Raw genomic sequence first — 25784 nt, 5'->3', positions numbered from 1 at the left:
AAAGAGGAAATCCAAACTGTCCAAAGTTGAAAAAGCTGCTAAACAACAATATTAGTGAACTTTGGAAAATATGTTTTTTTGCTCACTAATTAACAGTAACCATATGTTGCAATGTTACTCATTTATGGAACTATACCTGCTCCTGATATTAGTCTTTTGGCACCTCAAAGGTCATTATAATAAGCAGCGCACAATCCCACAATAACATGTATTAGCCTAATCATTAATAAGAAATTATACAAGCCAGGTTAACTGATTCGTATAAAATATCAGGTACATTTTCCAAACATCTGCATCTAAAGCTACAGAATTATTAACGAGAGAGAGAGAGAGAGAGAGAGAGAGAGAGAGAGAGAGAGAGAGAGAGAGAGAGAGCATGCATCTGTTCTGTATCAACCTACTGCCACCTAGTGGTTTGTGTCATGGTTTCTTTTTATAGAGCTCAAATATAAAATAAATATGAGTTATTAAAGTAATCAAAAACATCATGAAAATCATCCATATATATATATATTTTTTTACAATATATAAAAAAATAAAAATAAAAAAAAAAGGGTTACGACTGCCAGCTAAAATCCAATGTTTCCAGATTTTATCCAAATGGATTTTTTAAAAGTCTGGACAGCAAAAAACAACAAAACAAAATCTGATTCAAATTACAGATGGTTTGAAATGTGAGATGTCTCTTTTGCTGCCTTTAAAATCCAGAGGTGGACAGTAACGAAGTGCATTTACTTGAGTACTAGTACACTTTTTGAGTATGTACTTTACTAGAGTATTATCTTGAAACTTTTTACTTTAACTTCACTACATTTGAAAGACAAATATCGTACTTTTTACTCCACTACAATTCTGTCAAGGTCCTTGTAGTAACGTCAGAATGTAGTAACGTCAGTCAGGTGAGATTTTGGTTGAGGGGTTGCATTTTGGTTGGAAAATAAAGACGGACGTCAGAACCCTAGGTCTGATTGACGTCAATACGTCCTACGTCGGACAGATGTTTGATTTCGGTTGGAAATGAAAGTCGGGTTGACGTCAGAACCTGGCTGATGTTGGTTTCTGACATCAACCCGATTTTAATTTTCAACTACAATACAACGTCTGTCCAAAATTGGAGATTACTGTCAATCTGGCGTTGGATTATGACATCAACCTGATTTTCATTTTCAAAGTTGGGTTTGGCCTTCTAAATGCAACGTTTATCATTGTTTTGGAGCACACCAGCTTATAGATAACAGCAAGGCTAACATTCATTCTAAAAGCCAAACAACTTTAAGGGCACAATTTGAGGGAACAGCCATTTGGGTGTCCGAAACCATTGTGGACGTTATTGAGTGCACTTATTCAATCTCAAATCCAATCCCACTACTTAAACTGTGTTCTAGAAATAAATTTGACATTGATATGAGGGTAGGCATAGATTCAGAGGCATAAGGTATACTGTAAGTATTACATACTACAATGCAACAATAATAAAACAATGCATTGACATTTACTTTTGATACTTAAGTACTTTTAAAAACAAGTATGTACTTTTACTTAAGTAAAAATCTGTCTTTCCAACTTTTACTTGATTAGGCTAATATTTGACCAGTATCTATCACTCAAGTAAGGAAGTTGTGTACGTTGTTCACCTCTGTTAATATCATACTACTATAACAATTAGTTGAGCTAGAAAATTAAAGATGGTGTCTGGAAGTTGAGGTTGGTGGTCAATTTGTGTGTAAATGTACAAGTTTTGACCAACGTTTGACCAAATGACTATTGCAGTAATTAAATATTCACTTAGTTTTCACCAAAGCTCTCTCTATTGTGCTGTATAAAATGTTGCGCTGCCTCAGAAGAAGTCTGTCAAAATCAGTTTTAATTAGGATTTTCATGAGGGACGGTGAGTAAATTACAGAATTTTCATTTTTGGGTGACCTATCCCTTTAACTCCTGTGTTCAGATCCAGCCTCTATCCATCCTTGCTGTAACCACAGCACACACACACACACACACACACACACACACACACACACACACACACACACACACACACACACACACACACACACACACACACACACACACACACACACACACACACACACACACGGAGAGAAAAGAATAATGTAAATTCGAACAGCTAAACAGTACCAGATTATTTTGTTTCACATTATAGGATAATAATATCAGAAAAAAAAGAAGAAAAAAAAAATTTATCATACAAATGACATCCCTAATTTGAAAAACAGAAAATGGTACGATAACCAAATGAGTGGCATATTTAAGCAGAGAACATCTACCGAGTCAGCAGAAGCAATATACTTTTGTAATATTTTCTTTCCTGTATTTTTGTTTTATTTACTTTCTCCTTTCCCCGAGGATGCTGCCAACCCTTTCCCTGCATTTCACATTCTCTCTGCATTTCATAACATAAAAATATCTGCCTAAAGCTGAACAAAGACATTTTTTCAGACATTTAAATTGATAATTGTAATTGAATTGCTGAGAGATATACGTACAGTATATTGTTGTGGGAGTTTTATATGGGAAATGAATTAATGAAGAAGACAAACTGAAGTAAATATTGTTTTGTTTGTAGTTATTGGCCGTATCTCATCCTACCCACTATCATGAACCAATAATGTGTATAATGTGTATTTTTTATTCTTGAAATGTCATTGCAGTTTGAGTAATAACCCACAATTTGACTTTTCTGTGTGACTGAGCAAAAATGTCCCATACAAATATCCAGTGACTTGCATATTACAATTTAGTTCTGCATGTAAACATCTCAAAATGCTCTACTAATAAATATATATTTAATTTTATAAAAAAATATTGCAAGTATAATATCATAAATATTTGACATCGTAGAGAATGTACATAACTATACACAACAAAATTAAATATTTTATACATAAATATGCATAATTTAACAGATATTTGCTTTACGAATAATCAGCTCCTTATTAATTTTTAAATGTGTCTCAGCCATATTCAAACACACACCATGCAGACACAGCACTATTTTTTATATTTCCCTTGATCATTTCACATTAAACATCACTACTCTGTGTTTATTATCATTCACTCATGAATATTTATAAGCAGCAGGTCTTAAGACAATACTTTCACAACAAAATAATACGCAAGTAAATCAACTAAATCTCCCAGTTACAATGTAATGACCTAGTGTTGCGTCAAGCCAATAACTATTACAATTCATTGACAAACACTGTGTTTGGACATAAATAAAAAAGAACAAACAATTATAGAGCAATGGGTAACAATTTAGCTCATGCACCAGCTTGTAATAAAGTTTTATGTCCTCTAGATGTCACTATTTTAAAGACTGATGGGAATGTGAGTGACAGCCTCCATGCACATTCAAGAGGAAAACACTGTAAAGACTGACAAAAAAGTCATCTTAACGTTTGTTTACCTGACATATTATTTTTTAAAGTAGTTTTCTTATCCAAATTTAGAGTTCAGCGCTGCTCATATGCTTCTATTGAGCTGTGATCTCAGAGAAAGAGTTAGAGAAGATGGACAACAGACAAACACTCAGTGATACACACGACTCTACCTTTAGAAACACATGCGGGTGACGCTATTGTGAAATCTGAGAAACAGAAGTGCAGATCTTTAGGCCTGACTCATCAGGATCAGCTATAGACTACATAAACAGCCGGCAAGGCTTTAGTTTAGACCTGTGGTCATAGCAACACAAGTCACATGCAAGAAAACAGAAAACAGGCAACCAAGATCCTTAAAGTTGACTCACCTGTAAAACATAAGCAAAATTACAATAGCATAACTTTCTAAGTCAGTAAGGAAACGTTATTTCCTGTATGGCCAAAAATAGACGTCCATCGGAACTAATTATTTACAACAATACTGAGACCAAATTCAATTTCCTGCTTCTTATTACACACCAGTTGTCATTTTATGGCTATTGGCTATAGATAAATTCATCACCTCATAGGTTAATAGACCAATTGTCATCACTATGGAAAGAGCAAAGCGCTGTTAGATTGTTGACAGAAGAGCATATCAAATTAATTTCACCACATTCTGATTAAACACTATGTTATAGGCAAACTAAAGACATCCATCATTTCTCCCAGTTTACTCTTTTAAGATTCTTATAATCCCAGTATCAACTTGATTGTTTAATGAAGCTAAACCAGATGAATAGTGAAGAATATCTAACATAGCATGGTTTAATGCAGTGATCTGTATAGAAGTTACAGGCTATAAATATGTTCTTACATTTTTATGACATTTGTAACTATTAACACATTTTTTAACTTTCGATGATCTGTTATATATTGTGTAAAATAGTGTTAGTATGCTGTAATAAAAATGCACACAGTGCTATTAAAGTGCATGCACAGGGTCTCTGCATTTGCTGAGTCGGTTTTTATATATATATATATAAAGTTTTTTATAGTCTCTAGATAATATTCTTCACATAATCTCAGGTTTGCAGCTAAGGTAAAATAGGTCTGTTGATGTGGCTGATTAATATCAATTTCAAACCATCCTAAAAAAGGAATTGTAAAGCCTAATTTTTAAAAGCCCCCTTTCAAATGGTACAAGGAACTATTTTATAAAAAAAGAAAAGAAAAAAAAAGTGAACCATGGTTTTATTGCAAACCACAAGTCAAAATTCACAAAAATGATCTGTCATTGCTGTAATTCGTATCAAAGACCCCTGATTCAAACCCACTGCCACTGATGAAAATTCAGAGTCATTTGTTTTGTGAATCGGTTCTTTTGAACATCGATTCAAATAAATGGTTAAAAACTATTTAGATTGTTGCTTGACTTGCTTCATTAGTGGCCCTGACATCTCAGTGCGGCATACATTTACCAATAAACCATATAGGCACATATTGCTGTTTATTAAGTATTTTTCTTTTAATATTTAGGCCCATTATTATAAGACTGTATTACTAACGCTTTTTTTTTTTTTTGTAATTTCATGCATCCCGTTTCAGTTTGTTTTTGCACATTGCAGCCAAGAATAATCCGGGGAAAAAAACAGTGATTAAAGGATTAGTTCACTTCAAAATTAAAGTTCTGTCATAATTTACCCACCATTAAGTTGTCTCAAACCTGTATGAACCTGTACTAGTTGATCTAGGCCTACCCCATTGACTTCCATAGTATTTTTCCCTACTATGGAAGTCAATGGGCATTCTTGAAAATATCTTCCTTTGTGTTCAGCAGTTCAAAGAACTTAAAGGGATAGTTCACCCAAAAATGAAAATGAGTCCATAATATTCACCCTCAAGTCATCCTAGGTGTATATGACATTCTTCTTTCAGACAAATACAATTGGATTTAGGCTATATTAAAAAAATGTCCATGATGGATAGAGCCACTTTTATGGACTTCAAAACAGAAACAGCCATTCACTGACATTATAAAGTTAGGAAGAGCCAGGATATTTTTTTAATACAACTCTGATTGTATTCGTCTGAAAGAAGAATGTCATATAGCCTACACCTGGATGACTTGAGGGTGAGTAGCCTATCATGGGCTAATTTTCATTTTCGGGTGAACTATACCTTTAATGAAGGTTTTGAAACAACTTGAGGGTGAGTAAATGATGAAAGAATTTTCCTTTTGAAAAGTGAACTATTCCTTTAAGAACTTGAAATAATTTACAATAAACTGTTCTAAAGTCCATATTATTTGACTAAAAATGTCCACTTATTTTGAGCTGGCGCGACGAATGTGTGACTTCCGGTGTCCTTCACTTCCAGTTATTTTTAGCTGTACAAAAATATCTCGTTATGTTGCTTGATATTGCAAACTGGTAGCCTAGGCCTATATCATATTATTTTAATTTATTAGTTATAAACAGTGGTTTGTAGCGCACAGCCGCACACAGTTGACAATTTATTGCACTGTTCTTCTAACTTTAGTTATTTAAATATGGCTAATACATCTGAAATCTCGCACATTCACAGAAAACAGCGTTGCAAAATAAAGTGGATGATATGAATACACAGGTTTCTTGTATACAAACAATACCGGATGCGCGCGCATCCAAGAGGCAAGACCGCTATATGTTATGCCGAGTTCTGTAAAAGAACATTGTAATTAATGTAGATTTCGCATTGTTTGTAAATTCTTGTTGACTCAATAATAAACTGCAATTTCAGAGTTGAATCTGTTTGCTTGTGTTTCATTTGCATATTAATATAACATTATGTAAAAAGTTAGTTAGCTGACTAGTATGAAATTGTCCAACTAAGTTTGCGAATCATAAAAACATGACATACCCTATGCATTTAGGTTAGTTTACAGCACAACAGCTCCGCGTCATCTCTGCTTCTGCTAGATATAGCCGTAAAGACTGTTGCTTTCTGCCTCTTAGATGCGCGCGCATCTACGTGATGACGTTGCACAGAAACCCGTGTATAAGCTCTCCGCTCATTACGAATCGGATCTGCTCCACTGAGCTCAGTTCAATGAGTCAGTGAGTTGTTCACTCGATAAACGATTAAACTGATTCGTGAATGTTTCATTCAAACAGGTTTTGTGAGAATGTTCGAGCATGGGTTCAACCGATTCATTAAAAAGATCCGACTCAAAAGACTGATTCATTCACGAATTTTACAGAACTGCATATGGTGCATTTGGAATTAAATCAACTGGTCATCCTCGCAGGCACTGCACCCCACAACCTCAACCCCCTGCCACCGCTCGTGCCAATGATGTCATTCTATTTCAACGGCTGAGGGGCGGGGCCGTGACAGGCAGCTCCTCCCTTCGAGCCAATAGCATTTGGGCATAGACAACTCCAGCAGCGCGTGTCCATAGTCTGGGGGAGGATCTAACGGCAGCGCTCCGAGTCCGCTCCTCCACGGCCAGCCAAACACTTGAACACACACACTGCGCCAGAGAAAAAGGAAACCTTCTGCGCTGAAACTTCAGTTTGATCAAAAGGTAAGAGTTGATTTCGAAAGCATCTGCGTTGCTATTAGTTTTGATTGGATAGTGGATAGCCTTTCACGGCTTAACACTTCTGCTGGGAGAAAAGAAGTAGGTGTTGGCTTCAGAAAAGCGTCTTTTATGAAGATCAACAACTTGACGTGTTTCTTAAAAAGCCAGGGGAAATATTTCTATTGTGACCTATGAGGACACAAAAGCGTCGCTGAAGTTGTGGTGTGTTTACAGTGGTCACACCACCTGTTTTCACACGCAGCTCGGTATCGCAGTGTTTGTTTTTGACCACAGCACCAGATTCAAATGGATTTGGCTTGGGAGTGTGAGACAACACCCCACATCGTTGTGTTTAGGCTTACAATGTCGTAGATCAGTTCAGAGACGTCTACGTTACACTAAAATCCGCTCGTATAGACACACAGATGAGTATTTATTGGTGAAACTTGGTAGATGAAAGACCGCGCCTCGAAATAAAATAACTTCCAGCTCATGTTTGTCAAGTCTCAGCAGCTCTTAGTGTGGGTTCATGTTACAGAATTTAGCGCTAGTGCGCGTTGATGCCAAACTTTTTTTTTTTTCGTCAGTGACGTGATGGTCATTTATATTGAAGGGATTGGTAAAATTGGTACTTAATACGTTTTTATTAATTGTGAAAGTTTACAAATAAGTTTGAAGGCCTATTAAAGTGTACGCTTACGTAAGATGAATACTCCAGTCTTCGAGGGGAAGATTGCTTTTCTACTGTACATGGAGCTGGTCGCCTCCTCCTGAACGCCGCCATGTCGACGTCACATGACCTGCCTCGAAATACAGCTGACCGAAAGTCCATAAGGATGTTGAGAGTAACTTATGTATGTGGAACGAAAAATGCAATTCTTTAAAAAAGGAAAGGGTGGAATAATTGGTTATTATTGTTTCTGTTGTAAGATACATAAGCAGATAAACGTAAACATTTTTATTTTATTTACGTTTTTTGAGTTTAAGTTAATTTTTGAAAACTTATTTCTTAGAAATAAATATATTTTTCCATTAAGGAAAATGAGTACTTTATGCTTGATGTTTACACTAATTGAAATGTATTAAAGTCACCATGACATCCTTACACAGCCTGTCACTCACATGGGATCACAACAATAGCAAACCACAGTGATCCAATCAATTCCCGATGGAGCCGAGTACCTCCTTTACATTTAATCTAGTAAAAGCCATTTCACTCGGATATATGGATATGTACAAGACTATTGTATCGGAACTTCTGTTTCATGCCTACTTTACCCAAATAGTTTTTTTGAAAACATAATCAGTGTTTTTGAAAAAATCTATAAAACCATCTCTAGTGTAAATTATTACATTTCTAAGAACTTTTTATTACCCTGGATTTTCTTGTTTGTCATTGGACCATGTGTGTTTTGGACAGAAACAGCTGGTCATGGTCTGTTTTGTAGGCTACTGAAAGTGAAATGTTCATCTGGTTCATATAAAAACTTGTTAGACAGGAATGATCCAGGTGTTTGTGTTTGAAGCAGTTGCCTATAGGAAAACTAGATGTGTTTTAGAATGTGTTTGGGAAGGAAGAGGCCACATTTCAGCAGGAATCTCTGAAATAGACCACCTCATCCATGTAAGGACAGTGTTTACATCCCAACGGCCATGGCTCAAAACATACTGAGCTACCTATACAGAATCTTTGGGCGTACTGAGGACTGTAATATTCACTGCATGCATTGAAATAGCTTGACTTACTGTTTTTTTTTATTTATTTTTATCTGATGATGAGTGTGCCTAAACTGATGCAGAATAGAGTGGGGGGTCTGAAGAGCATCAGTCTCACTTGATAAGAATGTCTAAGTGTGCCAGTCATGCTAGTAGGGACTAGGGAGGCTGCGTCTGTTGTGCCGCCTCAGCAGTGCCAACAGGTGTGGGCTCGCAGCCACACTTCTCTGTGTATGAGAGGTGCAGGTCGATATGGGTCATTATTCAGCTTGCTGTCCGAACATCAAAGTGTGAGGCACACTGGTTTCATTCGGAAGCAGTCTTTAGTGCTTTACTGGGCACATTTGTGATGCAAACTCTGCACATGCTAAACAAAAATAGTAAAATAATCAAAACAGAACTGACATTTTATCTGTAAATGAATTATTAAATGTGTTTACTGAGCGTTAACGAACATGGAGGTTTGTTTGTTTGCCTTTTATCTTACATAAGCAGAATGTTTTTGAGGGTGGTTTCCTGCATGCTAAAAACAAGTAGATGTCCTGGAGGACTGTATGCTGTGGCATCACACACTTATGAAGTAGAGGAACGCTTGGATCACCCAGCAAAGACACCAATTTGTTAGTTAGAAGTGTGCTGAAGGTGATGTCAAAATATTCAACAAAACAAACAAAAAAATACATTTCAAGGATTGAAATTGACCGAAAGTGACATTAAAGACATTTATAATCTTACAAAGCATTTCTATTTGAAATAAATGCTGTAGCTTTTGAATGGTTTCCACAAAAATATTAAGAAGCAAGCACAAACGTTTTCAACTGTCCTAATAATTAGAGAATGCTTCTTCAACACCAAATTCAGCTTTGCCATCACAATAATTAGCCTAATATTATAAAATAGAAAGCAGTTGTTTAAACTGAATGAACCATTCGGTATAGTACAGTACAGTTTAATGCTGGTCCCAAACTTTTGACAGTACTTTTAAAATATTTTGACATCACAATGACGGAGACGGATCTCACACCAACTAACAAATCAGTGTCCTTGCTTGTGGATCCAAGTGTTCCTCTACTTCAAGTGTCTGATTACTAATGCTAAATTTTATGCTCAAAATAAAATGCTGACTTGTGGGCAGCACTGCGTTTCGGATGACCCAAGTTTGAATCTCAGCTCATGGTCCTTTCTGATCCCATCCCCCTCTGGGTTCCCTGCCCTGTCTCTTTAACCACCAAGTGTTCCTAATAAGTATCCTAAATAAGTTTAAAAACCCTTGATCTCACAGAGGTCAGCATCAATACAGCTGGATTCCCAAGTGATGTTCTGCGGAAAAAGGAAAGCCGATCCTTTATACTGAAAAAAAAAGTGTTTCGAATTATGAATGATTTAATTTTTTACGACACTGCTGTTAAAAAATAGAAGAGCGAACATGTCCAAACTAGTCGCCTGTACCTTTTCGCTTACCTACTGCTCAGAGATCAGTTTGTAGTGTGCAATGTCACTGATTTTGAGTGGTTGTGCATGGGAAGCTGTTTTCAGGTCAGTGTGAGCCCTCTGGGCTGCAGTCCATTTAGTCTTCGATGTCGACCTGATCGTGTGAGAAAGAGGGACAAAAATATGAGGAGGAGGAAGAGAGGACGGTTTTTAATTAGGACACCCTCTTTTTCTCCTCTCCATATCATCCTCTCTAGGAACAAGAACAAACACTCAAGTAGGTCAGACACTTCTGCTTCTTCTGTCATTAGCTCAGAAAAATCTGTCCATTTCATTTTGCTAGGGTGACTCAGTCTCTTTCCTTCCGTCTTTGGTTCGTTTGTTCCTTCATTCCTGACTGAATGAAAGTTGAAACCAGACACCCTCACCACCACTTAGAAATGCTTCTTTATTTACAATGTAACATCATTGTTTCTATTAGCCTAAACTTAAGCGTAAGAACTTTACTTAAAGTTTTGCTATATTTGTTTAAGATTTTCCGCCTTGATGTGTGTGTTAAACTGGAAGTGCTCCTCTCTCAGTGTGATAAGGAAGCCAAACACCAGTGAGGTCTCAGGAGGCCTTTAAATTAGAGTTTAATCTTCTGTGCTCGTCTCTGTTCTTCCGTGTGGAGAATCTGATCTAAGGATCCGCTGCTGCTCAGAAGCATGAGGCTGTTATGTTCCTGTGTCTGGCATTTGCTGTTGATTGGCTGTCACCCTTGGGGTCAATGAATCCTGTAATATAAGTGTTGCTGTAGCAATCTGACAATCTGCAGCAAGTTGTTGTCATTTGGCTTTCCACACAAACACACATTGTGTCATCTCGAACAGGTGATAAGACATTACACACATATTGGTGGAGATTTAGTTTTTCACCAGGAATTCCAATGTTAAACACAAATTTAACAAATTAGTTGAAATAATGCAGGCTGATGGCTTCAACAAAAGCATATACCATCGGTTAACAACTTCGTAGCTCACAGTAGGTCTGTATTTAAAGGTTATACGTTTGTTAAAAATCGATTCCCCTATTTACTACCTGACTGTTGCACTCTAATACAGACGTCTACAGCTGGACTACGGTTCCCAGTGCACAGTAAATTACTGCTTTACTGTACACCGTTTTACTTAAGGTTGACTTACTTACATTTTTTTGTAGCAGAAGTATCCCACACACTTGAATCATAAACTCTGGTTTTAATCTCTGTTATCTTTCTGTTCTACAGAGACTTCGTACTCTCAAGTTCCAAGACCAGGTTTTGTTTCCCAGGCAAATTACATGCATTTAAAGCACAACCAATGACAAACACGACGAACCAACAACTTCTGATATCGGTTTCCTCTGTGTAATGTGTAAAGAATAATTGACGTCAAGTCTTTGAATTATTATAAAACTATAAATTATTAGTGTGCATTCATTATAATTATTTTTCAATAATTAAATATTGAGGTTACCACACCTCAAAACATTGTTCAAGAACAAAAACATTTCAAGACATTTTTTTTTTATTTCTTTTGTCCTAAAAACGCTCTCGTGTGTAGGACTAGTTTCTTATTCATCTAATCCCAAGCCTCCGCTGCTAATTCCAAGACGGCATTTTAGAGCTAGTAACAGAGGCTTGAGCCACTGATAGCAGAGCGAGAGATTTAGTGTGTGTGAATTACCAGAGTATGGCTGCATTTACACTGCAAGTCTTAATGCACAGATCCAATCTTTTGACCAGATTAGATTTTTTTTTTTTTTGGCCTGTTGTTTACACACACTTTAGACAGGACTTGTATCTGATATCTGTGTTTACATTAATTCCCTCCCAATATGATTTTCGGTGATTGTTTTACTATCCACATGGTAGACCCTGGTTTTGAATGATGGCCGTGATATTAAAATGATTTAATAGTATAAATTATTATAGTCGGGTCGGGTGGTCATGATTATTTGCCAGCATGGACAAGCTAATAGCTGTCATGACTCATGAATGTTTTGCAGTGCAAAATCTGACGGAACAGATAGTCCGGATCATTTTTTTGTTTATCTACAAATCAGATCTAGAATTCTGAAGAGAAATAAAGTAAATGAATAAAAAAAGAATTAACCAGAAAGAGACAGCGAGTGCTCGCACATACATGAGTGTGTAATAGTGAAACTTGTGTTTATACAGCGATGTTATCACCTCATTGCTGAGAAATATAGGCTAATGTAGCTTTCAGTAGTGAAACTGTTTTGTTTATAAAAGTCACGGGCAGAGGTTGAAAACTAGCTCTTGAATGTTTCAATGTTTGTGCAATTTCTTTTCTTTACAAAGATAAATATAAACTTCCCATTTCCACCTCAATAAAAAGCTGCGAGCGCATGCAGGCACGTCTGCCTCATAATACAACATTCAAAAGCTATCTTTGTGAATAAACGTGTCGTCCTCGCCTTGTGGTGAAATGATATGGAACTGTAATGCGGTCAGGACCTGCCTGGAACTACTTTAGCCGTGTTTTTCCCTGAAAATAATTGCACAACTTAGAACGTTTGTCAACCAATCAGATTGAAGCATTCATCAGCCCCATAGCATTAAGTAATTTTTATGATGCTGCATAAAAACAAAATAATCAATTAAAAAAAAAAAGTAATTAAATAGGCTTATCATACATGTTAATGTACTGTTACACCGTACACCGTACATGTGTAGGCTGCATCAATAAAAGTGTAGACCAATTATCTGGACAGCCTGATGTGATCATTTAAATAGTGTCCCAAAAGACTTTAAAAAAGTAGTCCTGTTCCCCAATCACACCATTGGCCAGAGGATTACATGCTGAAATCAACATGAATTACTTATTTAAAAAGGAGAAAGTATTTTAACACATATTTTTTAATTTAGAGAATAATGTTTGTTACATGTTGAACACAAAAACATAGCCCTAGCAATAGTTTTTAAACGTAGAAACAGTCAACCCCCCCAATCCCCCCCCCCCCCCCCCCCCCCACACACACACACACACTCAAAGGTCTCTAGTTAAGCTGAAACATTCCTAACCTGCCCAGCATGTGTGCAGATTCCACACAGTCCAGCAGACACCTCACAGCCTTCATACACTAACACTAACCTCAGGACTCTCATCTGTTTTTGTTAGCTTCGTCAAGGTTGGATTAGAGAATTGAGAATAATCCTAGTAGATCAGCATCAGTAAACTAGTCAAAAGCCCCATTCACACAGCACTTTGAACCCGGCAAATTGCCGGCAAATTGCCGGAACGCCTTCTGTGTGAACGCAAACACGACCCGGGTTTAATGCCGGGATCGATGCCGGGTTGGGGACCTAGTAACATTGCCGTGTTCAGACCCGGAACGCGCGCTGTGTGAACAAAAGCCAGGACAAATGCCGTAAGGGGTGTGTCGTAGTGATGATGCACGAGCCTCCGATGGCGTCTCCGTGCTTTACGTCTCGCGGCTTCATTTTCTTTCATACTCTCCGCCAATTTAACTTCCAGCCTATTCCGTATCGAATTAAAACGTTGAAAAGAACTCAAAATCGAAAATAAAATTGTGATTTGACCACGAAACATGTTGTACATAAACAACAAAGTTTGAACAGCAACATCTAATGCCTGATCAGCTGCCATGTTGTTCAAAGCAATGCAAACACTTCCGCTTTTCGACGCGCATCGCGCAACGTCACATCATAACGTCGCGCGTCTATCCGGGACATACCCGGGTTGTGTGTGAACGCGCTCTCTGATTCCGGCAAATCACTGGCAGTGTGAATGAACCATTTTCAAACGAACCCGGGTCAAATCCCGGGTCACTTTATCCGTGTATTTTCCGGAATCTCTGTGTGAAAGGGGCTAAAGTGTACTCTAAGATCATCTTTAATTTGTGGACCCAAAAGGGAAAACAACAGGGGATTATTTGTTTGACTAGTGTGTGTTTACACTTTCTGTAAGTCACTGCGAGACATGTTTTTTTTTTTTTTTTTGCTTAATCAAGTGAATAAATATCTATCATCATTTACTTTTATGGCATCTGTGTAACACAAAAGATGATTTAAAAAATAATAATAATTGCCCATACAATGAAAGTCAAAGGTCCAAAAAAAATATTCATTGGATAAAATAAAAAGTTATTTTTGGGTGAACTGTCTGGCTTAGCCTATTTCTTAAAGTCACCATGAAATCAAAATTGACCAGTCAATTTTTTTTTTTTTTATGGAATATTGATATATATATATAGCCTAGCCTATATATGTTTTTCAGCACACAAACGGGACAACTTGTCACTAACATAAGATCCAATCAATTCCTGATAGACAAAATCAAGTCCCACCCTACTTTTTTGGGGTTCATGAAGCCGTTTCACTCGGATTTACAGTACATTGCAATTGGGGAAAAAAAAATACTATTGCAACTGTGTCATGCTGACTTTAAGGTCTGCCTGACCGTAGCAGGCATATGCTGTAGTCTTGCTGTGTGTTCAGTGTCAGTGGCACACAGGATGAACGGTTACACAGTGTGTTTATGCAGGTGTTATCACTAATAGATTTTTAGGATTCTAGAAGCTTCCTTATGATGATGTGATTCATGTTTTAGGTTATGAAGGGGTGGAATGATGAGATGCTTACGGGACTCCATTTTTAGATCTCCCATGGAACAACATTTTTTCGCTTACTGAAATCCTCCTATAACCAAACTTGGAAATATATCTTATATGTTTTTTTATGTTGGTTAAATTCATACATGTCTGTAACAACTTGAGGGCGAGTAAATGACAAAATGTCTTATTTTGGGGTAAACTATCCCTTTAAGACAACTGATGAACTGATCTCATCATATCGCACACCGCTAGGTTGACCTCCTCTCTGGAATATTGAAGAGACACATCAGCAAACACTTTTCAAACCCCTTCTTGTTCAATTCAGTTTTGCCTACATGTTTCTGATAAAAAAAAACTGTCTAGCGATCCAGTGGGAAAAGAATAAGTGTCTGTTTCTGTGAGGTGTCTCAGACTTAAAGACCTTCCAGACCCCCTGATGATCTCTACGGGTCATTAATTGTGAGATTAGCTGTGAATTGATGGCAGAGCTTCACCTTATTAAATGAATACTTATACCCCATTAAATATTTCTAATGTGCTCCAGTGGGTTTAAGTATATTGAAGCTCCAGTCAGATTTCCCGGAGAGAGATATTCATCATCTTTACCTGTTCATCCAGACGCATACAGCGAGCGCTGTGAGATTCCTGCTGAAAAATAATTGGTCAGTATTGGTCATCATGGTTCGTTTTGAACCTAATACATCTAGTATTAAAGGTGCAATGTAAAAACACTATTCTGAACATAATTGTGTGTGTACTAATATAACTTTTTTTGAATACATTTTGAAATATATATACAGTATATATATATATATATATAATATATATATATATATATATACAGTCATGGCCAAAATTGTTGGCACCCCTGGTAAATATGATCAAAACTGGCTGTAAAAAATAAATCTGCATTGTTTATCCTTTTGATCTTTCATTCAAAAAATTGCCAAAATTCTAACCTTTCATTGAAGCAAGAGAATTGAAAGTGGGGCTAAATCACATTATGAAATAAATGTTTTTCTCCAAAACACGTTGGCCACAATTATTGGCACCCTTTTATTAAATACTTTTTGCAACCTCCTTTTGCCAAGATAACAGCTCTGAGTTTTCTCCTATAATGCCGGATGAGTTTGGAGAACACCTGACAAGAGATCAGAGACCATTCCTCCATACAGAATCTCTCCAGATCCTGCAGATTCCCAGATCCATGTTGGTGCTTCTTCTCTTCAGTTCAGCCCACTCATCTTCTATAGGGTTCAGGCCAGGGACTGGGATGGCCATTGCAGCAGATCTTGGTTTTGTGCTCAGTGACCCATTTTTGTTTTGATTTTGATATTTGTTTTTGGATCACTGTCCTGTTGGAAGATCCAAACATGGCCCATTATAAGATTTCTAGCCCCGGCTGTTAGGTTTCGATTTTTTATCTGTTGGTATTTGATCCAATCCATGATGCCATGTATCTGAACAAGATGTCCAGGACCTCTGGCAGAAAATTAGGCCCACAGCAGTAAAGATACAGCAGAGTATTTCATTTTACACATGGGGTACTTTTTTATCCCTGTGTGCACCAAACCCATCTTAAGTGTTTGCTGCCAAAAAAGCTATTTTTTTGTTTCATCTGACCATAGAACCTGTCCCGTTTGAAGTGCCAGTTGTGTCAGGTACTTTACAAACGTTCTATGGACAGAGGAACCAAAAAAATAGCTTTTTTGGCAGCAAACACTTAAGATGGGTTTGGTGCACACAGGGATAAAAAAGTACCCCATGTGTAAAATGAAATACTCTGCTGTATCTTTACTGCTGTGGGCCTAATTTTCTGCCAGAGGTCCTGGACATCTTGTTCAGATACATGGCATCATGGATTGGATCAAATACCAACAGATAAAAAATCGAAACCTAACAGCCGGGGCTAGAAATCTTATAATGGGCCATGTTTGGATCTTCCAACAGGACAGTGATCCAAAAACAAATATCAAAATCAAAACAAAAATGGGTCACTGAGCACAAAACCAAGATCTGCAATGGCCATCCCAGTCCCTGGCCTGAACCCTATAGAAAATGAGTGTGCTGAACTGAAGAGAAGAAGCACCAACATGGATCTGGGAATCTGCAGGATCTGGAGAGATTCTGTATGGAGGAATGGTCTCTGATCTCTTGTCAGGTGTTCTCCAAACTCATCCGGCATTATAGGAGAAAACTCAGAGCTGTTATCTTGGCAAAAGGAGGTTGCAAAAAGTATTTAATAAAAGGGTGCCAATAATTGTGGCCAACGTGTTTTGGAGAAAAACATTTATTTCATAATGTGATTTATCCCCACTTTCAATTCTCTTGCTTCAATGAAAGGTTAGAATTTTGGCGATTTTTTTGAATGAAAGATCAAAAGGATAAACAATGCAGATTTATTTTTTACAGCCAGTTTTGATCATATTTACCAGGGGTGCCAACAATTTTGGCCATGACTGTATATATATATACACTGTATATATATTAATACAATTATTAAAAAAGCTATTCTAAAATAATAAATAAATCATTTAAAAAAAGTTTTCAGTTTCGGTTTTCGGCCAAGTGCATCCAGAATTTTTGGTTTAGGCCCAGAATTTTAATTTCGATGCTTCTCTACTTTATAGTTATCATTCTTGGTGTGAACGGGCCTAAATTACACAGGACTAGTAATATGCCGCTATTGACGATAATCATGATAGGACTTATGATAATATCATAAATTCAGTTCCAGTAACTCTGGTTGACAGTCCAACAGTAGGTGTGGCACTATTGATCTTTAAAACTGGTTACCACCCATCATAAAACGGCAAAAAGAAGGCTGCGATGACTACTGCAACACAACTAACCCTTTGTGTCCCCACAACTATTGCTTATCCCAACTAATGATGTAATTTTGCTCATCCCTAGTAAATAGGGTCATCGTGTTTTGTGAGACTCATACAGAATGCTGTGTGATTTTACAGCTTGTCTGTGAGGTTCAGACACACAGAGCTCTGTGCTGCGGCTCCCACTGCAGGCATCATATATTCACATCGTCCACCAGACACACTCTCACCAGTGCTCACATCGTCCGTTACTTCCTGGAGACTCACAGGAACCAGGCCAGTGGACATCACTCAGCACCATTTCATTTTTCTCATGTACACTACCTGTCTGAGGTCTTTGTGGGAATGAGACAGTGTAAATATATATATATATTACAGAGTTTTGATTCACTGAGACCGGCAGTTTGAACTGATTCACTGAAATGATTTAGTGTCAAACCTCCATTTAAAACGATACATTCCTGCGAGACTAAGCGGGAACTGAAAACTAGTTTATTGACACATGGTCTTTAGGAAGCTTAATGGCCAAATTAAAAGCACATCAAGATAGTTGCGTCGTTCACGGTGTTGCTTAATTTGATATCACCAGTGAAATTGTCGCACATTCATCATGAATGTTCAATATGCAATCCAGCCATATTAGAGGCCCATCAGTCCACAGCTCCTGTGGCTCAAGGTCAATCGAAAGCATTTAAAGTGTCCACACTCGTCCACTGCGCACCCTTAAAACGCTCTCCTGGGCCCCGTTTAGTCTGTGGGTTTGGAGGGAAGAAGGCTGCCGTGAATGGACTTGACTCAATTGTCCTATGATCCCTTATGGAATACTTTGAAGCAGAAATCATAAACCCCCTCCTGAATCCAATTTAAATCTCATTCACTTTCTATATCCAGGTTGTATTGAACTGTTTTAGATTCTTATCAATCATAATGAAACCCGCTTTTTCTCATTTTCTTCCTATTAACTTCTGCTGATTCAGTCAGTGCTTGACTCAACTAGTCTTTGATTCTGTGGATGTTAGGGATGTACAGAACTATAGATTTTCTTAATTGATTAGACGTTGGATGCCCGAAGTAGTTTGCCGTCTTAAAGGAATAATTGTTTTTTCCAAAAATGAAAATTGTTATTACTCAGCCTTAAGTTGTTCCAAATCTGTATGAATTTATTCTGCTGAACACAAACGAAGATATTTTGAATGATGTGGGTAACTAAACAGTTGCTGGGACCCCATTGACTTCCATAGTATGAGAAAGTCAATGGGTGCCCCACAACTGTTTCTTTACTGTATCTATATTCTTCAAAATATCTTCTTTCGTGTCCACTGTCCAGCAGAAGAAAGAAACTCATACAGGTTTGGAACAAATTGAGGGCGAGTAAATGATAACAGAATTTTAATTTGTGAGGGAACTATCCTTTAAGGAAACCGTGTATAATTGAATGTTTACTTGTCTAGTCTATAAACAACACACCCTTGCCTATCTGTATTGATTAACTTAATTGGTTCGATTATGTGTGATGTGTTTGTGATTTGATTTTTTTTTTTTTTTTTAATAACTCCCTTGATGACTATTAAATCCGGTAAAATATCCCACCCGTTCAGCGTTAGTCTGTCAGATTTCACTTTGTCTTCTGCTCCAGTTCAGTATTGTTATTACTTCCTAAAACTAAAAGTACTAAAACATTTTTTCATTACGTGAAATATAAATATTAGTTGAAAAAATGTAAACAAAAAATATAAATTGTCTTGGCACCAAACTGAAATAAAGTAAGTTTATGTTTAGGGTCAAAAATTACTAAAATAAATTAAAGCTAAATGACAAATGCACATAACAAAATATAGCTATAAAATATAATCTAAAACAGTGATATTACTAAAAATAACACAGGTTTGACCGTGATTGATCCCAGAAGCAGCTGTGGGATTTATGAAGGTTTAAATCTTTTTTTTTTAATTTCACCAGATACAATGTTTTTTGGAGCCTGTATGTGAACAGGAAGGGAGTTGTCAGAACAGGAAGTGAGCTCTTTCTCTTCTTTCCACCAGAGGCTGAGGAAATGTTTCCACATTTTGCCTTCAGAGACGTGACAGCATTCCCAGAGCAAGCACTGTGGGACATTCCCAGTGTGACATCTGCACTAAAAAAATCAGTGAATTGATAGGCCAGCTTTGTCAATTTCCGAGTTCTTCTGAACTGTTTTAAAAAGCCAGTGGTGTTCACGAACACGTGTTTGAAGGGCTTGAGATATGGCAACAGAGATTAATGTCTGTACATGTGAGAATATAGGCTGCCGTCACCAAGAACACCTTTCTCTCTCCAGGGAGGGACGTTTAAGAATAGCACTGACCTGCTTCGGTTCTTTTCTCTCTCAGAACTTGTCCGCTGTGATTTTTCAAGTTCAATGTGTGGGTGTGTCTAAGCTGACAACTTCCTGTGACCATCCAATCCAAATGTCTGATTACGAAACTGCAGTCCTAACTAGTTTGAAACTACAGTAATCAAATGTTGATGTATATAAGGTATATGTAGCTTTTTTGTTTTGTTCAAAATTTACACATGTTCTATGAGCAAGTCCATCATCAATCTACTGTGTTTTTGTCTCTTTCTAAATCACTATGGTGCCCTGCGTGACTCGTCATATACATAAACAAAGACGAGGATCTCCGGTTACAGTGTTCTTCCGCGAGACGCATACAGTTTTGTTTATTAACCGCTTGAGCACCAATAGTTACACAGCGCTTTTTTAATGTGTGCGTCCCTTCACACACACTTTCCTTACTAAAGATAGTATTTTAAAGGTACATGCACAACTGTTCAAAAGTTTGGGGTTAGCAAGTTTCTTTATTTTTTACGTGTTTGAAAGATGTCTCTTCTGCGCACCAAGGCTTCATTTATTTGATCAAAAATACAGTAGAAATTTCTTAGAAATAGAAATTGTTTTCTATTTTAATATTATTTAAATGTTTTCAGTGTCACATGATCCTTCAGAAATCATTCTAATATGCTGATTTGGTGGTCAAGGAAAATGAATTATTATAATCAACATTGAAAACAGTTGCACTTCTTAATACTTTTGTGGAAAAACTGATACTTTTGTCAGTTTTCTTTGATTAATAGAAAGTTCAGCATTAATTTCATTCAAAAAAAAACTTTTCAATGGTAGTTAAGATAATGTCATGGTATTTTGATTTATTCCATGATATCATGTATTGGTATGTGCTACACTTTGGATTTCCCAAAAAATAGCAATATTACTGTGATATTACCATGTTTTTTGTTTCGTACTTGCTAGTCTGCTGATGTGTTGGAAAATTGCATGTGTGTTTAGGCCTATTAGTCGAAATTTCGACATCTTTCTCACACACGATTAATGGACGTGTGTGTGTGTAAAATGTGGACAACTGGTTAGATTGGCACTATTTAAAGAAAATGTGTGGCTGTGAGTTTGTTCTTCGGCTGTGACATTTTTGGACCATCGTGTCCTTTTTTTTCTCCAAATTGTGGGAAAGAGAGGAGAAGGGTGGGACAGGAAAGTCTTTCTTACTGTAATTTTTCCATACTCTTCATGCTCTCACTTTGTGTGTATGCAAGAACTTCTCCCAAGCATTTTGGCATCCTTATTCTGCATAAATGCAGGATAGATCGTGGACCTGCTATTATGTTGTGTTTCTCAAACGGGTTCACTCACTCAATTATTATGATGATTTTTTTTTAACTATTTCGTGGCTCTCTGGAATACTTGATTTGTTAAATGTTTGTTTACAATTACTGCGAAACTGGATCATAATGGCAACGTATCACTGCTTTCATGTCTCTCGTATCATACTTCAGTCTCTCTTTTAATTTCATTGCATTTCTATGATATTTAAATTGGCTCCTCCAACTTCTCAGAACAATTATGATTACCAGCTGTAATTAAAAAATTAGCTTTGTAGCTAGATATGTTAACCAGTCTGTAGAAAAAGTAAATTGGATTGGGGATAATATTATGACTTAATATTGTTGCAATATTTGTTGTTGTTTTTTGTAATTAGACAGATGGAAAAGATTAAAGCATCCGCTATCTTGTCTGTCTTGTCTATCGATCTCACATAGCCTACAATTAATATTTTATTTAAGGTAATCTACACAATTTAAGCTATATATATATATATATATGCCTACAATTTTCATGCAATTTTATTTTTATTTGCTCAATAGCTATGTAATAAATGGGATAATCTACAGCCAGTGGGTGTGGTCATCACAAAATATGAATTTGTATTTGTTTTGCGAATTTCCTTTTAACCAAGTCTCATGGTAGTCTTCTTTCTTTTCTTTAGTGATGGCAGCTATTCGTAAGAAGCTGGTGATTGTGGGAGATGGAGCCTGTGGAAAAACATGTTTGCTCATTGTGTTCAGCAAAGACCAGTTCCCAGAGGTCTACGTGCCCACCGTGTTCGAAAACTACATTGCTGACATAGAAGTGGACGGCAAACAGGTCAGTCATCCTAAAATAGTGTCGCACACAGTCCTTCTTCCTTGTTTTGTGGACAGAAGCACTGAGAATGTGGCGTGTCCGTGTATACTTGTTTGAGAGCGGGAATTGGGTGTTCCTGCAACCTTTTAACCCAAATTTCAGGCCATCCTGATCAGACATGCTGGATATAATATGAGAGAAGTTCAGCAAGAGGGAGTGCTCCTCTGATCTGAACTTACTACAGGAAATGGTTTAAGATTTTTGTTCATGTTTGGACTTGTAAGCTTCTTTGAAATAGAGGACAACGATATTGGAATGAACCTATAAGTTAAGGATGAATATGATTTCAGGAGTTAAATTTGCCCAGACCAGTGTTCCAGAACTTTTGATTAAAAGAAAAAAGAAGATTTGCACTTTGTTGATTTTACATTTATTCTATTTCCTGTATGCTCCAGTACACACATTTCATTTCCATCTCTTGTACTCTCAAAAAAACCTCTCAAGTCTTTTAACCCTTGAATGTTTTGTATTGTCATTGAAGACCTCTAGACCAGTTTGAACTGCAGTTATTTCTTTAAATAGCTTTAGGTTTATAAATGTTTTTTATATTTATGACCACTGACACTGATGACAAGACCACTCAAAGTCCAGTGACATACCTTCAGCTGACTAACAATACTGAAGTATCTGCATCTCTCTCTCCCTCTCTCTCTCTTAGGTGGAGTTGGCTCTATGGGACACAGCTGGTCAGGAAGATTATGATCGGTTGAGGCCATTGTCGTATCCAGACACAGATGTTATTCTGATGTGTTTCTCTATAGACAGTCCAGATAGTTTAGGTACCTAACCCCCCACACACACACACTATTGTTCTGAAGTTTGGAGTCAGTAAAGCGTTTCAATCATGATATAGTAAAGACATTCATGTTAAGCTGTTCTTTTGAACTTTCTATTCACCTTTCTATTTTTCTATTAAGAATTCTGAAAAAAATAATAAATCAAAATGTTCCACAAAAATAAGCTGCGTTAATAATAAGCGTTAAGAAATGTTTCGTGACAACCAAATCAGCATATTAGACTGATCACGTGACACTGGAGTAATGATGCTGAAAATTCAGCTTTGACATCACAGGAATAAATTACATTTTAAAATACATTACAATATAAAACTGATTTACTGTATTTTTAATCAAATAAATGCAGCCTTGTTGAGCATAAGAGAAAAAAAAAAAAACTTGAAGACCCCAAACTTTTAAACGGTAGTGTAAATTACTACTTTTTTTATTTGTTATTCCTGCTTCACAGCAAATACAGTTTTAACTTAATGCAAGTAATTCAACTTGCACATATTACATTAAGGTAAAATTGAAGATTATTTATTAAATAATGAAATACAAAATAATTTCCTGCAGTTATTCATATTTATAATTTACTGTATTCAATTATTTGATAAAATATCTTAATGGCATCCGGTTTCATAAGTTCTGTTCTGGCCTCTTCCAGAGAATATTCCAGAGAAATGGACGCCAGAGGTAAAACATTTTTGTCCCAACGTTCCCATCATCCTAGTGGGCAATAAAAAGGACCTACGGAATGATGAACACACACGCAGGGAGCTGATCAAGATGAAACAGGTAGTGTGCGTGCGTGCGTGCGTGCGTGTGTGCGTGTGTGTGTGTGTGTGTGTGTGTGTGTGTGTGTGTTAAGCAGATGTTGCCATAGTAACATGAAGTAGAGGTATATAAGACTCAGCAGAGGCCTTTTGTTGGCCTTTGCCTTAACAAACAGGACACTTCCTGTCTCTGAAAGCCACAAAGGAGAATGGAAATGCAGCTGTTTCCTGTGGGGAAAAAGCTGCCCTCAGGGATTACATCATGCTGAAGGTTTGTTTGTAAAAGTAAGGCAAAAAACAGTAGTGAAACTGCCATGCTAGTCATCACAATACTTTTATATTTATACATGTAGCATTTTAAGTGATTTTCTAATGAGGAAGTATTTAGTATACACAATTTGTACAGTAATGATGATCCATCATATTCTCCCAAATTGTTCGGCTACTTTTAACCACAATGCGTTGTGTTTAAAGGGACTGTTGTGGTGACCATTTAAGGTAGCTAAGACACATTGTCATTAGTGTCTAGGAATGCTCATTGAGCTCAAACCCTGATTTTATCTCTTCAGGAATGTGGCAGATTGTAAGTCATGTGACCTTGTAAGTCAGTAGTTGTAACCTACTTTGCTTTGAATCAGTATGCAATTACAAAAAAAGTTTAATATTAATCTAGTCGGTGCCTAAATATAAATAACCCCATAAATAATGGAGGTTTGCCCTTTTATGAGAAATGGGTGGGGGGTGGTGTCACATGATCGTTCTAATGTGCTGATTTACTGCTAAACATTTCTTACTATTATCAACGTTGACAGTTATGCTTTATTAGTTGAAATCTAAATCTTTAGCATTTATTTGAAATAGAAATGGAAACCTTTTGTAACCTCTATAAATGTCTTTACTGTCACTTTTGATCAATTGAATGCAGTGTTCACTGTTAGATATTGTTAGTGTACAAATGAAACTAGTTTATTTTCTAAAAGAATGCTTCCTGTCATCGTGCACGTGTGTTTTAGGAACCTGTAAAACCAGAGGAGGGCCGTGACATGGCTAACAGGATCAGTGCATTCGGATATTTGGAGTGTTCGGCTAAAACTAAGGATGGAGTGCGTGAGGTGTTTGAGATGGCCACCAGGGCAGCGCTGCAGGTGCGCAAGCGCAAGCAGAGAAGAGGTTGCCTACTGTTATGAGTCACACACACACACACACACCTCCATGTTCCTTTCTGCAACTGACCACAGGCTGCCCCACATGTCTCGCAATCCAGGAGTGGATGACAGCAAAATATTTATAAAGAAACCAAAGTGTGTGTGTCAGTACCCAATGCCTCCCCATCTTGCCATCTTTCTCTCTTTCTTTTCACCAGCATACTTTCCTTCCTTTCTTCCTTCTCTGGAAGAAAGACTGATATTAATTTTGTATTTGTACATAAATCTTCTCTGTATCTTTCGGTTCTGGTTTGCAGTTATTCTATGCCTCTGTATATGATGCTCAGTGATTTAAGTTTGAAAAAAAGAAGCAAAAATACATTTATCATTCATTTAAACTGCCAGTCTGTACTCTGTCTGTTTTTTTGTTTCAACTGCCAAACTTTCTTTATCATCTTGTCCAATGGAGTTGACCTTTAGTAAGGATAGATGGCATATTTATTTTACATGAATGACAATTAGGCTGTTAGGAATAGATGTCTGATCAATTCAGTTTACTGTTATACATATTTGTGTTGTTGGCTTTGCAATGGACAACATATTTGGACAAAAATGCTCAAGTTTAGAATTTTGTGCCAAGTATAAACCATTTTTAATGGTTAGCAGGCTAAATTAGCATTACGTGCTAACTAAATTAGCTAGATAGATAGATAGAAGAATTAGGAGGGAAAACGTCAGAATTGTGAGAGAAAAAGTAATATATACCTCACAACTCTTGAGGGGGGAAAAGTCCGAATTACGAGAAACTCGCAATTCTGAGGAAAAAAGTCCAAGGCTATAAACGCTAAATTGCGATAGGAATGAGATGGTCACAATTACCTTTTTTATATTTTTATTCCGTGATGGAAACAAGCTTCCATAGCTGGCGGCACAAATATGGTTTAAATGCAGGTAGAGGTGACTGAGTTACTAAAAATCTATTTTTTTGTCCTTGAATAAAAAAAAGTACCCAGTTGGAATGCCCT

The 25784-nt window shown here is 36.9% G+C and overlaps 1 protein-coding gene across 1 annotated transcript; it reads left to right on the top strand.

Moving 5' to 3' along the window:
- The first annotated feature begins 6661 nt into the window (after positions 1–6661).
- Positions 6662–25163, top strand: rhocb (ras homolog family member Cb). Its single transcript, XM_079637850.1, has 5 exons — positions 6662–6951; positions 21866–22023; positions 22721–22841; positions 23506–23636; positions 24628–25163. The coding sequence occupies exons 2-5, from the start codon at positions 21868–21870 to the stop codon at positions 24799–24801; spliced, it is 582 nt and encodes a 193-aa protein (XP_079493976.1). The 5' UTR covers positions 6662–6951; positions 21866–21867; the 3' UTR covers positions 24802–25163.
- The last annotated feature ends 621 nt before the right edge of the window (positions 25164–25784 follow it).

The sequence above is a fragment of the Phoxinus phoxinus genome, assembly GCF_949152265.1.
Source record: "Phoxinus phoxinus genome assembly, chromosome: 15".
NCBI lineage: Eukaryota > Metazoa > Chordata > Actinopteri > Cypriniformes > Leuciscidae > Phoxinus > Phoxinus phoxinus.
Note: the sequence above shows the minus strand (reverse complement) of the source record. Positions and strands in the feature narration are given on the sequence as shown.

Bases quoted from the DNA above. Each gene is read 5' to 3' on its own strand.
- rhocb (XM_079637850.1), top strand. From the start codon at position 21,868: ATGGCAGCTATTCGTAAGAAGCTGGTGATTGTGGGAGATGGAGCCTGT. The intron at 22,842-23,505 runs GTACCTAACCCC...GGCCTCTTCCAG, and splicing joins AGACAGTCCAGATAGTTTAG to AGAATATTCCAGAGAAATGG. The intron at 23,637-24,627 runs GTAGTGTGCGTG...CGTGTGTTTTAG, and splicing joins AGCTGATCAAGATGAAACAG to GAACCTGTAAAACCAGAGGA.